At 33.0% G+C, this 14,949-nt stretch overlaps 1 protein-coding gene and 1 long non-coding RNA gene across 3 annotated transcripts; both read right to left on the bottom strand.

The window, feature by feature from the left end:
* Positions 1-5,427: 5,427 nt before the first annotated feature.
* On the bottom strand, positions 5,428-9,852 carry LOC143052338 (uncharacterized). The gene is made up of 3 exons (XM_076225343.1): positions 8,441-9,852; positions 6,498-6,806; positions 5,428-5,887 (listed from the first exon to the last, which is right to left on the bottom strand). The coding sequence occupies exons 1-3, from the start codon at positions 8,535-8,537 to the stop codon at positions 5,607-5,609; spliced, it is 687 nt and encodes a 228-aa protein (XP_076081458.1). The 5' UTR covers positions 8,538-9,852; the 3' UTR covers positions 5,428-5,606.
* A 509-nt stretch (positions 9,853-10,361) lies between these two features.
* LOC143051207 (uncharacterized) lies at positions 10,362-13,704 on the bottom strand. 2 transcript variants are annotated; one of them, XR_012970646.1, is made up of 3 exons: positions 13,148-13,704; positions 12,135-12,183; positions 10,362-11,743 (listed from the first exon to the last, which is right to left on the bottom strand). It is a non-coding gene; the product is annotated as an uncharacterized LOC143051207 (long non-coding RNA). The 2 variants fall into 2 exon arrangements; XR_012970647.1 differs by having other exon boundaries at positions 13,251-13,704.
* Between the last annotated feature and the right edge of the window lie 1,245 nt (positions 13,705-14,949).

Below are 14,949 nucleotides of genomic sequence, written 5' to 3'. Positions count from 1 at the left end.
TCTGCAAATACCTGGTCAGCATGTCGTAGACGTACGGTTCCAGGCCAATCTGGGCCATATACTTGTCGCTGGTCTTGTGCTCCGCCACCCGCACGACACGCCAGACCTGACCCTCGACCGTCTCAGGTTGTGAAGCCTGCAGCTCGGTCACCTTCATGTTGACGATGACACCAGGTCGATAGCCATGCTTCAAGCAGACATACGCTATAAAAAAAGAATTGACAAAGTTTAATTTAACGGCGTTGACCGCCTGCTCCTGCAACAGAGCATCAATGTATAATAAAGTGGTGGGTTTACCCTTCCTCAGGACTTCTGTCAGCTGGTAGGGGTTGGTGTTGCATGTCCGTTCTGGGTCGGACGCCTTCTTCTCCTGGACATCTGACCTATCTCGGTTGATGGCCCCCGCCGTAGCATCTTTCGACGTCCGCAGGAGGGATAAACACCGGCCGTCCGGTAGTATCTGCCTGCAATGGAGGAACTGAAGAAAATGAGTTAACGACTGCAGGTACAGTCGGATAGTGGCATGTGCCAGATGCAGGCTCTCTAAATAAATACTTACGGTCCTTGATGGCCGTATTAGTCAGCAGAGACCAGTCCAACGTCGGCACAGCCTTACCTGCATTCTGGTTGATCCACCACAAGACGATCTGGTCACATCGTCCTTCATCTGCGATTCACTCTTATTCTTAATGTCTGTGTGGTAGGACGTGTACTGCTCAAATATGGGAAATGCCACGTGGTCATTATAGGGCTGGATATCATAGAGCCCTGCTTCTGAACAGGCCTTCTTCACGGAATCGTTCGTGTACTTCCGCCTAGAGGGTGGATCTGCGACGGACGCTGACGGACCTGCAATAGCCAAAGGATAAGCGGGAATTATCTTATCCATATGTCTACTCTCCAACTTTTCCCGATCGGTGAACTGTCGGGACTCCACCCGTTTAGATGGAATCAAGAATCACATGTAATAAAACGTGGTTAGATTTACAGAGTGACGCTAGAATAAAAGAGGTTAAAAGAAGAGAGGCTTCATTTTGCAGGTGTCACATTTGACCGTTTGGTTAGCATTATGTTTTTGTTCATTTAGAAGCAAGGAATGACCAATAACAATTTCACCATAATCGTCTGTACTGTATCTGTTATCTTTGTGATACCACAGGTGTTTCTCCACATCTCACAGTTAAAGTTATTAGGAAGCACATTTTTAGTTTTCTCAGAACTAAGATACTTTATTACATTCATTAATAACTAGTATTTATGCTTTATTACAGGTGTCTTATTTATCCTTTACAATTGTAGGGACATTTTCTAGAATAAATGTCTGTGTTATTTTAGTCTCTTATGGAGACTTTCCGATTGGCAATTATACCACATCTTCTATTTTTATTAATAACAACTTAGTACCAATTTTGTATACATGAATCAAATTTGTAGATATAGCAATAAATCTTTATATCTGTTTCTGATAACTATTGACAATCATTGACACAAAAGTATTTCATTTCCCAGTCCATAAACATTAAGCTTTTGTTAAAATAATATTGGTTTTTGCTTTATTTTGATTTGATTTGCAGATCGGTTTATGTGATTTTTCCAGTTGCTAATGTAGAATTTTGATTGAGTAAGGTCATGAATAAGTTCTTCTTGAAGATCAGTATTAATTACTGTGTTAATCTTTCATCAAGGTTACTAAAAAACGTTGCAAGTTTAAAATAACTATGACAGTGTCTTGAAGGATAAGGTATCAATGCCTACTACATCTTTTCTCTTTTGAATTACCAAGAGCAAATCTGATGAAATGAACATTTTTTTTAAATTTCTAGATGTGTTCTAAAGCATTCTTGTGCGATTGAGGTACATTTTTGGACACCATTTTCCCCCTACGTATATGTATGAACTGTAACATTTAATAGTGACGGAAAAGAGTAAAATAATACTTCTCAAAAAACAGAGAAAGAAGACACATTGGACCAGCATCAAGCTATACAAGATTCTAAAGTGAAATATTGTAAGCTATCGACACGAAGAGGTATAAATAACGAATATTCATTACAGGAAGTGTATACGAAACAGCAATAATCTAAGTTTAAATTGCTTCAAGTGTTCTGACGAAGGACACGAGGGAACAAACTGTCACTCTGAATCTTCTAAATGTGTAAACTGTGGTGAATCCCATTTTTCATCGTCTAGGGACTGCCCTGTTTACCTTAAAATTAAAACAGAAAGAAACATTAGTTACCCAGAAGCTAAACAGATAGCTTCTGTTTCGAATGATCTCCTTGTTTCAAACAGACCATCGTACGCCAGCAAAGTTGTCCGCTCATTCAGTCACGAGAATACACAAACTCGCATAACTTGGCCATTTGATGCGGACAATTTTAAAATGCTGCCTGTTGAAACAGAACCTACCGATAAAATATTAATTCCAAGAAAACCAATATCTTCCAAAACCAGTACTCAGTCAACTCAATCTTCCCAACAGAGCTCACTATCATTCAACAAAACGTCAACAATCTTCAAGGACCAGACCAACAAGGAATTTTAAAACGCGATCAAATAGCTGCAAATTTGCAATAAAATAACTTACTATATTTTTTTTATTTTATTAATTGGTTTCCCTAATTTTTTCCAAACCGTATCCCTTTAACTTTAAAATTGGAACGTGATGACGAAAACCTTTTTATAGTGGTGGTCTTGTGGTGCCTAGCATGACTTGGGATGTCGGTAGTTTGTTAGTTAGATATCCAACTGGGTCAAACCAAAGACTTGAAAATTTGAATTTTGTTCTTCTCTGCCAAGCACACGCATTTAGGAGTAAGCATGCCAAGAAATTGCCTCCGATGAAATTCTGCAAACACCCCACTGAGCCATGCAATTATATGGATGAGTTTTAGTGCGATTTACTGCATGACCATGTGCTAAGTGACACATGTCATTAACTTCAATATTTGTTGAAATCACATATTTTTAATTCTATGGAAGTCCCTAGGACTACGGTGGTATACAAGAATTTTAAGCTATGATTTCTTTCGGCATGAGCAAGTCTGGCATGATCAGAGTCAGAATAATGTGTCCCGAGTAAGGTTATTTGTGTCTTCCTTCGGACTTTTACCTTGTGAACTAGCACGTTAAAAATCCGGCTCGTCGGCGGTCTTGAAATTAACAGGATTCATACTTCTATCTCATTACCATGTTCTCGTCCCGATATGCATGTAATATTTCCCACTGGACGTTAAACACCAATCCGTCATCATCTTCTATTGAATGGAATTAAAATGAATAGTTGACCTAAAGTATTTTGCAACAATTTCTTATGTATTCATAAAATCAAAAAGTATTGGGTGTAATGCATTGTTGTTGAAGACAATTATGATTAAACAGGTCAAAACTTATATTTCTGTAAAATTTAGCCTGAAAGGACGGCATGTCCTTGATCAAAATAAAATATCTTCATTGTTAATTAATATATCTTAAAGATAATAATATTGTTTAAAAAGAACGACACTGATGAAGGAAATTTGTTGTGCCAAAAGATTTGTACGTCTTAATTGGTATACTTGTACATTAAGCTTAGCTCGCCCGGACCAAGGGGCCAGTGTGAGCTATTGCCATCACTTCTTGTTCTTCGTCGTAGTCGTCCGTAAAACGTCTTAGTCAGTTGGAACCAAAATTGGCCACAATCATCCTTGGTGTATCTAGTTTAAAAAAAAATATATTACTTCAATCTCTAAACGTAGAAAAAAGGTGTAAAATACAAGTATCGTCTATAAAGATAAGATAAGACACAATATATCTTTATTCCAATTAAAGGACCCATGATGAGCAAAGCAATTTATTACAATGATTTTTTATAATTGAGAGACACAAATAATTTTGACAATCTTATATAAATATGAATATAATCAACTTTATAAGTTTATGCCGGATCTTAAGCCACAGCCAGACCAGAGCCAAAGAATATGTGTAAAAAAGCAGTAATAAAACAGATTGTATAAAATATTAACAGGCAAATATTCTCAATGGGTTATATATAAACATATCTGTACTTTAATGATAGCTTTCTGTGTTCAAAACATTTATTAATATAAGTTCAAATTTTTTTTAATACCTATAGGTTTTCTTGAATAAAAAGTCAATTGAACTTGGCACTTGTGTTTAACACTTCGAAATTTTATCACAGAACTCTTTTATCAAAAGATAAAGGGGACATTCACATATAAAATGTTCTTCATCTTCAACTTTATCCAGCATGCATTTTTTACATAACCTTTGTGTTTTATCTAGTATATAGTTGTTTTTTTTTAAACTTGAATACCGTTATAGACAGTGAAAATCTGATTGGGATAGAAATGTCAATATTTACTTACTGTCCATTTTAACCAAAGTTGTCAGACCAATTCTAATTTGAGTTATTGTCTGAAATGACGATTAGCATCATTTAAAAAAAAAAAACACTAATAAATAGAGAGAAGCTGTATCTGAGGACAAAATCGTCAGTATACTTGTATACGAGTTATTGCCCTTGAATGACAATTTTTACCCGTTTTTGCGGATTTTTATTTTTTTTTCTGTACTAATGAAAACTATAATAGAAAAGAAAGAAAATGGGTCCAACAAGACAAGATTTGGGCCCACAAAAATTTCCATTCAAGACAACTATTCTTTTTGCATTGTATCAGTTTTATGCCAAACTGTCAGGTGAACACTACAGGCTCCTTGAAGGCTCTGCTTTTTGTTGGTGTAAATTTGAAAAGGGGGAATTAATATATAACTACCATATTTTATATGTAAATAGAGAAGTGTATATAGTTACTGCATTTTACCTTTTAAAGATTGACAATATTTTACCGTGTTCAGTGTAAAAAAGTATCACAAATTTAAAACAAAAATACTGTAAACCAAGTACTCTAAACATGTTAAAATAAATACAAATACATTGCTGTCTTGCAAAATTAGAATATACACTTTTTTTTTAAATTGTCTTGTGCACAACATAAAACATCTAGTACAATTCCTTGTAAAGTATAATATTGTCTCTATTAGGTTAAAGTTCATACTCCGCTTTCAAACTTTAATAAACAAAAAGAACTAATCTTGTTATTACTATAACATTGATCTCTTAAATAAAACAGAGCACATTTAAAAGTCTTGTCTATATACTTTAAAAACAACTATAAACCAACACAAATCTAATCTCAGAAGATAGCTAATTTGACATCCTTGAAATTTTGTATCATGTAAATAAAAGATTTAGCATTTGACTCATCTTCTTTTGAAATAAAAGAAGTATGAATGTATTGCAATGTAGGGCATTTCACAAAACACTCGCGAAACTTCACAAAACTGAATTTCACTTGACAAGCATCCAAATTTTTTAAAGGCATATAACCCAAAATGCTTACAACTGAGTTTACAGACAAAGCTGTAAATGATAAATAAAGTTCTGTCAAATTTGAGAGATTTTTTAAATATTTCAACTCATCATCAATAATTTGGGTGTTTGAAATATCCAAAGATGGCAAGGTTACCAAGTTTTGCAAAAATGAAAAATCGAACAATGGGCTTTCACATAAATTGAGCCTTTTCAAATGGTAACCTCCTGCAAGTCATGATATGATTTGATTAAATTCTAGTTTTGTCATATCAAAAATTTGACTCCCTACTTCAAATGTATGTAGTTTTTCCACTGACATTGTTGATAATTTTAGAGTTTGCTTATCAATGACAAAACAATCTTCATTAAATGATACTTCAACAAACACTCCACAATTTCTCTCAATGATGTCATGCAATTTTTTATTCACTTTAGAAACAGTCATTAACAATTCAGTGACACTAATAAATTTTAAGACCCCTTTAATTAATTCTTCTGTTAAATCCATAAATCCTACAAAAGAGAATAAAAATCTCTGAACAGTTTGTAATTAAATACTACATGTATAAAAATGTATGGATACACAATGTATACACTTCACTCAAACATTATTTCTGTATTGTAAAAAAAACTAACTGTTAAGCATGATGTTTTTTTGTTGCTTTATCTTCTAAATGATGTACATAAAAAAAAACAATGTTAACCCACTTATTTACACATACAACAACCCTGATCACCTACATGTCGACTTATTTTTTAACAGCATTAATGAATTCTCTTAACAAGTCCATTTTTTCATTATGCATTACTTTTCTTTCTTTCATATTTGAAGCCCTCTCCTCTTTCTGATTTCCTGTGTAATCTTTGAGAAATTCAACAATCTCAGTAGCTGCAGATTTTTTTTTTTTGATTGACGTACATGTGCCAGCTTTTTCAGTACTCTTTTTATTCTTATCATCTTCATCATCTGATATACCGGTACTACTTTCCAAAGAATCCTCACTGCATTGCTTTCTCTTGTTTGAAATAGATGTGCCCAAGGTTGATTTGGGTTTTATAACGGGATTTCCTTGAAACAATTCACTCATTTCTTCCATATATGGACATGTTTTTCTGTCATTACCTGATTTTGAATTGTGGTCATTGATTTTCTTCAGGTTGGTAGTAAGAGTCTTCATCCTCCCTTGCACCTGCTCCCATGTAAACCGGAAACCATTTCCAGCCAATACTTTTGAAATATCCTCCCACATTCTCTTTTTAGTTTGCTTCCCTTTGTTTGTAAGAACTTCTCTTTGTTTCACCTCATTGATAAGAATCTTCGTTGCTGAATCGCTCCAAAAAGACGGTGAGTTGGATGGTGAGCATGATGATGAGGCTGAATCATCACGGGAATCACCAGTCTCTGTACATGTAGACTGTTGGGAGTTTAGGCCTACAATTAAAAATTATTTAAACATGTAAATAAAGGTCACCATTGGAAAAATGGGATTAGATATTGCATGTACATGTAGCTTCTTTACTTTAAGCTAAAATGGCTGTTTACACCTCAAAATTTACTGTGAGCACAGACAAACCTGTGCAGCTGGAAAAGTTTTAAGGCATGGCATGACCTACATGTAGATATATAAAATTCAAATGTATTTAATGTTTCAGAAAATTAAAAACTTAACTGGATTTTGCTGTGCACTTTTTTTGGTCCCTGCAGATATGAAGTTTAGACACAGTCATTTTAGCCTCAAGGTAAAGATGTTTATTTAAGAATTGAATGCTTCTTTTTTTAATTTTATTGAGAGTCAGTACATGCGTTGACCGAAGCACATTTTGTATAAAGTGTGGAAGCGCTTCATATTAAAAATGTGCGCATGATCAACACTTTTACACCCTTATAAAATTATAAAAAGAAGCATTCAATTCTTATAATTACATTTTTATGCTACAACCATGAAATTAAGAGTTATATCAAGCTTTCTGGTTTTTTTTTGTTTTTTTTTAATACATGTAAATGCATTGTTTTGACATTGTCAGGGATAGCACGTACAGTCATAGCTGCTGTATTTTATATGGAAATAAAATGTGATATGGGAGTGCCTCACGATTGTTTTCAGCCAATCAAAAATTACGAAATCTAATGAAACATACATGTAATGTCATTATGTATAAATATAATGTCTTTACTGTAGTAGTTGTTCAATTTATTTCCATTCATTTTGTTTAAGACATGGACCATACATCTTTTGGGTGGGGAGCATGGTTCAGGATAAACAAATGTTTTTCGACATTCGTAAAAATACAAACTATATTTTTTAATAACATACAGGAACAATATTATTTTTTCCTAAGTTCAACGTTGTATTTTTACCCCTTTTTTAAAAAGAAAAAGAAACCACGTTTCCCACTTCCTTTCACCCTTTTGAAACAAACTATTTTCCAAGAAAATTTAGAATCAAATTATTTTTTTTAAAAGCCCATTGTTTTAATACCATTTGGTTCTTCTTAAAATTTTCTTACAACTCAGCACATATGAATTATATATTTTTTTTAAACTTTATGATGACATTCCTATGAATTAATTATGATATTTATCATTTAGTGATTATTATAACCAAATTCAGTCATCTGTATATAATTATTTGTTTCCTTATGTTTTAAGGTGTACATAGTTGCTAAAACTATACCCTTTGGGTAGTGCTCCACAATTAATGGAGGAATATATAAGAAACTGAACTGAACTTCTTTACTTTTTGGGGGGAGGGTGGCATGCCAAGAGGTAAATTTGGCTTTTGAACCAATTATTAAACTTTGTTGGATATTGCATACATTTCTTTTGTTTAATAAGATCAAAAGAAACGATTGTGTACCATTAAATCAACCTGTCTACCATTTTTAATATGTTATATATATATACGTGCCATCAACGAGATCAGCTGAAATTCATATAAGGGCCGAAACATATAAAGGGGACGATTGAAAGTCAATGCTTGAGTAAAATATACATTTAAAGAATATGGGAAAATGCTTGAATATGATGCATTACACATTTGTGCATATTGTTATCGAATCATTTACCTGCACTGATACAAGAATGGCGTAAAAATTCGTCCATATTGCTGTAAAGAGATTTGCAAGATTCACACTGCAAATGCACGCTTTCTGTTTCGGCCATGGTGAATGAAGTTGTCACGTGGTCTCTCCACTTGCTACCTGGGTCTCGAAATGGAGAAGCGGTAGCTCTCCAGTAGACCAGCTGTTCCCAAACGAACTATCGCGGAGCGATCCAGTAGCGATCCTGCAGACCAAACAAATACGCCCCAGTATTGAACAGTCTGTCCACTTCCTCATCTGTAACTGGTTGGGCCTTGTTAGGTTTGTTGCCTTTTCCCATTTTTTTTAAATCCATGGTTTTAGCTGTCAGGACCCTTCGAGCTTGGTCAAAAATATCACCCTTTTTTATGGATGTTCCATAGTTATTTGCTCTTAAATAACGGTCGAAACTACTTATCATACCCTTGACTGATGTTGGCTCATACTCTGTACCACTTTTTGTGCGTACATTTATTAGAAATTTGCATATTATGCTATTCAATTCTCTGGGTTGGATAACACAGATGTCTCGTGTGTCATCTAATGCAGAATTCATAAACTCATTTAAAATGTTCATGTCGGAAACTGTTTTTCTGTTAGTGTTTTGATTTGTTTGTTCCTGACAAAAAATTTCAATATCATCATCATCTACCTTTGCATTAGCAAATCTTGTTGAGTTTTTAGATTTTTCATTCTGTTTTGATATGTTTGTGGTTTGAACTGTTTCAATTTCAGGTGCTTCATTTTCAATTTCAGGCTCTACATTTTCAATTTCAGGCTCTACATTTTCAATTTCAGGCTCTTCATTTTCAATTTCATTTTGTAGTATTTGAGCAAGAAGGAAATCTGATTCCAATTGTGAATTTCTAGGTTGTTGTAGAACAGGGCTATTTAACAACGAATTTACAGTTGTTTGCTGTGAATAGAAATTGGTGAATGGAGTCTTGGATTGACTTTCAATTACATCAAAGCGATATCTTGCTTCTGTTACTGTTTTGCCTGATTGAAGCTGAATATCATACAGAGGGAAATTGAAATTGGAAGTTGTGCCAGTTATAATGCCCTTTGCCCCGTTACATAACCGTACACGGGTCCCTTTCTTTATTTCTTCGTCCATGATAAGATTTATATTAGATAATGCAGACGATAAAGCAGACGAAAATCGCGAAAACCGGAAGTAAACAATCAGTTGTCAAGAAAAAAAGTAGTCCCGGCATGACCTTTTTCAGTCAATAATGACCTTATCAACGGCCAATGAAAATATTGGAAATTTACGAGATAAGCCAATCAAATTAACGTAATGTTGATATCACTTTTTCATATCACACTCCGTACGGTGTAATACGAAAAATATCTATTCACGTGGGAGTTAGATAACAGGCCCCAACCATAAGAGAAGACACATTTAACCATTTCATCTATTTCTTAAATGAACTAAAGTGTAGCACCATCATAAAAGTACATGTATGTATGTATATAACAATATAAAATTGAAAAACAATCAAAAACAGAGTCATACATAAAAGTATTTTGCATATTAAGACTTTTTAAACAAAAAGCTATAATGCATAAAAGTGATAATTTCACAGATCATCTTAAATCTATATGGTGAGAAATATAAATGGTAAGACATTTATCTTTAATGTAAGAAAAGTGAATCATAAAAATCTATACATAGTAGGTTTGCAAATGTACATAACATTCTTATTTAATCTAACAACATCAACACATCCAATCTTTGGACTTTTAAGTATCAGAATTTCAATGAATCCTTATTATTCACATATTTTAATTTCATCTTTTAACATATAATTCATATTTTAGGTATTTAAAAATAAGACATCAACTTTAATCATGCTATTAGAATTTGTTTCTATTTTTTTTTGTCAAGTTTCTTTGAAATTTAAAGTTTTAGTTTTGTAACTTAGCAGATTTTTTTTTTTTTTTTTTTTAATCATTCACTGAACTTATAAAAGCCTAACATTAAATTGACACCTATTTTAGAACCCTCTACCAAATGTCATGAATGTATACAATTACCAATTTTAACACTCTTAATGGTTATATCACATATAGGCACAAATATTTTACTCCGCTTTTAACACCCTACCCTATACTAAAGAACCAATGAAAAGCTTTACCTTGTCTTATACAATCCAATGTAATACTTAAAAGTTCATATAAATTGGTCAACCATGGAAAATACGTCATCTTACAATGACGTCAAGTTCATTTCTACCTCACAACAAAAAAAAAATCATGGCAAATGCACATTCACTTAAGGATACCTATCAGGGGCCTGTAATAGATAATGGACTACACATAGGTCCATGCATTCAATGCAAGAACAATCCTGATGAAAAAAAAGCTTTTAATAACTTTTTACAAAGTATTGAATTTGTGGATGTTTTCTACTTATATGGGAGATGTGTTACAACAGTCTACCATATTATGGTTTATGAGAACAAGGACAAAATAGAAAGCCATTTATGGAAAATGGAGTTCAGGCTTCTAAAAGACTTACAAGCCATTAGCCAAGTTCAGTGGAACAAGTATCACACTGGTGAACGTATGGCTAATGCCATAAGAAGAACCCTACACAGAAGGTATATATATATTTACTATAATGAAATAATGCTTAACTCATTTTCTTTAAATTAAGTAAATTTTTAAAAGATACTATTTTGTTAAGATTGACTGCTAAAAAAAATCAATTATTGAATGTCCCGAACAAAAGGAACTCATCATTTTTAATTTGACCTTGTTAATTATTACTAACTGAATTTTGAAAATATTATTTTTACACAAACATTGTATCTAAAAGTCATATCCATTTGGTGCGTTTCTCTGTCTTGTACCCCTCCTAAGCTAGTTTTGTACTGGTGGAAGTATAGGAAGTTGTCTATTGTCAGGTTGAGGTCTATTTTCCTGTTGTGGTCTATTTTCTGGTTGTGGTCTATTTTCATTCTGATTATGTAATAGTGGTATGACAACAGGTTGTAAAAAATTTAAAATTTTCCTAATATTGATTAAAATTCTGTTCAAAAGTTGAATGGTTGCCAAAATCAATACAGCTGCATATCCTGCATATTCTGAAAAAAAGTTTAAAATTTTGATTGTTCCTCTATTTCCTATACATGTTTGCAAATTAAAGTTGATGGTCATGTTGATTTGTGAAAACATCAAAATGAATCTCTTCGGGGATGTGGCTTTCTGTTTCTTGATAAATTCTCGAACATTTCCTTGTCTTTAAACAATAAATAATCATGACCACCAAAATTACAGCAACTGAAATAAATAACATTTTATCTTAAAGAATAAAAAACTGCATGTTATTATTTTTCCAGTCTAAATTAATTAAAATGTGAAATGCTGTGTGAACAAAATGATCAGTTTAATTGTTTTAAATTTGAAATAGTCAATTTAGAGTTCCATCTAACTTACTGTTCAGTGTCAACCGCGGCTCTATGTTAAAGATCATACCCTGTCCTTTAATTGCTAACTATTTATACATTGTGACTTGGATGAAGAGTTATATCATACCACATCTTTTTATATATGCAATTCAATTTTTTACACTTTTGTAATCAAGTATCATTCATGTAATTATCACACAAATCTATTTCCCCTTGTTTGTGTGGATTTGAACCATAATTTAAGTTAGTTTAATGGTACATACCACATACAGCAGTCACACAGGCATAAATCCATACAGGTATATCATCATTCTAAAAAAAAATTATTATAATGTTTAATTTACATTTTTAACCATGAAAACAACTTTAAACTATACATTAGATTTTATTATCCTACATCTTAAATCAAATTTGATAAAAAAAAAATCTTATTTATTAAATATTGTAACTCTCAGCAAAGAAATATTACAGACAAATACAACAATTCAACACCTACATTTGTACTTTTTATGTATTTTAAAGTATACATATTTTTTATTCCATTCAGAAAGCAAGTCTTGGGAAAAATTGTTCAAAGCCAAAAAGGGGGTACAACAGGGGAGCTCTGTTGATGATCAGCTTGATCAACTACTGGAACAGGACTCTGCTGATGGTGAGTTGTTGGATGATTTGGTGGATTGGGTTTCACCGAGGGTGAATGAGCATGACTATGCCCAGGCATCCTTGTCTGCTCAACCTCAGTCTTTCTCTCCCCCACTGTCGACCTCAGACCATTATGTTGAGAAGGCTGAAGATGAAAATATGGAAAAAGAGACTGTGCTTTAATAAAGAAATGTTTAGTATGTATTGCAACAATAAACTTTCATCCTATTTACAACAGAAAATGAAGAAGATAAATATTAATGTTTTTATTTACTAAATTAGAGATAAGGAGAATATAAAAGATAACAAATGTTAAATATTCCCATGAACACATATTTTATAGTTTTATCTGATTTTATCCTGATCTTATTTAACCATAATTGTTTTCTCTTTAAAGTTTCACTAAATAATACAACTGTTTGTAATAATAGCTCTCATGCCATTTGAAAAAAAAGAGTTCTGTTTAGTCAATAAAATTAAACCAAGATTCGTAAAAGTATAATTCTACAAGTAGTTTTGATCTGTCTATTGATTGTTTTAAATAACTTTAAATTTACTTCAAACTTCTACAGAGCTAATATACTAACTAAATAGCACCTATGACTATGTGCAAGATTGGGGAAAATACACTTACACATTCATTCATTCATTCGTTCCAACTATAATGATAGTCCTTTCATCAGCCTTTATGTTTTTCACAAGGTGAGACCCCCCAGATCGACAATAAACTTGCTCACTGTATATTGTTCCGATAAATAAACAAATGTCTTCATGGTCATTCTTGTGAGACGAATTTCCTGTAGGTCTAGCGGACCGTCATAATAGTACAATCCTCTCCCGACAAAGGTACACACCAACTTTATAGGGTGGAAACTTATATCAGTTTCCATACTGCATGTTTCAGGGTTCATTTCATAAACCAAAACTAACAATTAATAGTGATAAACACACGAACGAGAACATATTGTTTTCAAGATTTTACAAATTGCATTGTGGGATATGTTTACATAAGATTAGAATGGGAACAGTCGCCCCATTATTGCCTCGCCATTTGGTCCGCAACAACCCGACCCGACCTTTAATTCTTATTTTCACCCGAAAAGTTTAAGTCAATTATGTTTAACATGTGAGATATTAATAAGATTTATTAGAATCAAAGCACACGGGTGTGACCACGAATCTGGATCATATATTGTTTTTCACATGTGATTTTTCAAATTGTATTCATGCACTATGTTTTGTCTTTATGTGTAGTTATCAATATATCAACAACAACAAAATTCGATATTAACTGATAATGATGTTTTAATTTATGTTTTAGTTTACTTTAATACCCCTCAACCTAAAAATCATGGTGTCATGATGTTTAAACATTTTTCAAGAACTATTCTAACAACACTTAAAATGAGTATATAAACTGTTTTTAGATTCTGTCAAAAATAATGATGTTATTGTAAGTTTTTATTGTTCAATTTGAGGTGAACTTTGAATAATAAATGAGGGGTTGAACCAGTTCACCTCGTGAGTATACTAAAATAGCACAACTACAATTCGGCTCTTCAAAGTAGTACTATAATAACTTTTGTTATATAAGAATCCAATCCTAATTATTTTAAGTGACACAACGAAAGCGAACAAATCGTTTATAAACTAGACACCTACTTCAACCCTCAGCTGTTGTGTGAACCAATACGCAATTTTTATCTTTTCAAGTGTTGAAAATTACAGGGGACCCTCTTAATGAAATTGTCATTGTAAGTCTTAATGTAATGTGCCACAACCATTTTCATTGGTGTGCATAGAAATTTTTATCAATAAACTGGAACGCACTGTGGCTTGGACTCATACCCAACATTTGAAACAATCATGGAACAACCCGTGACTTTTACTAAAAGATATAGGAATGATAAAATGGAGATGAGGACATCGTTTGGAAGAAACATGGCTTTGACCATGACTAAAACAAATGGATATTTCTACATCAACCTTTACAACAATAACCCACGGTGCAAAGGACATTGCCCTGCCCAATTGGTCTTGATGAATTGGGGGAGTTATGCTCTCTCGTGAGTATTCTAACTCAAGTAAAAGAAGAGTTTAAGGTAAATTTATGATTCTAAAAACAAAGTAAAATTTTGCACGTCTATTTTTTTTTTCTATTTCATTAATAGCTTTAATTAATCATAGGCTAATATAACTAAAACATTTTCTTTTCTACAGGAGGAAGATCAACAACACAGCGATAAACGGGAGACAGCTCCACCACAACCACCAACACAGCCATCAACACAGCCAACTCAACAACATCACAGAACTCTTGATGCGCCCCCATCAAAGAGATATTGGACGGAAGATTACGATCCAATGGACTATTTTTCTGAATTGAAGTAGTAAATTGACTGTGCTATAGAAGAACTCTATAACTGTAGTCTGTCA

Source organism: Mytilus galloprovincialis, chromosome 11, assembly GCF_965363235.1.
Source record: "Mytilus galloprovincialis chromosome 11, xbMytGall1.hap1.1, whole genome shotgun sequence".
Classification (NCBI taxonomy): Eukaryota; Metazoa; Mollusca; class Bivalvia; order Mytilida; family Mytilidae; genus Mytilus; species Mytilus galloprovincialis.
The sequence above is the reverse complement of the archived record's forward strand: the minus strand, read 5'-3'. Positions and strand labels throughout refer to the sequence as shown.

Coding starts and splice junctions, on each gene's coding strand:
- LOC143052338 (XM_076225343.1), bottom strand. CDS start 8,537: ATGGCCGAAACAGAAAGCGTGCATTTGCAGTGTGAATCTTGCAAATCT. Junction 6,807..8,440: donor CCATTCTTGTATCAGTGCAG/GTAAATGATTCG, acceptor TTTTAATTGTAG/GCCTAAACTCCCAACAGTCT. Junction 5,888..6,497: donor TGACCACAATTCAAAATCAG/GTAATGACAGAA, acceptor TCTCTTTTGTAG/GATTTATGGATTTAACAGAA.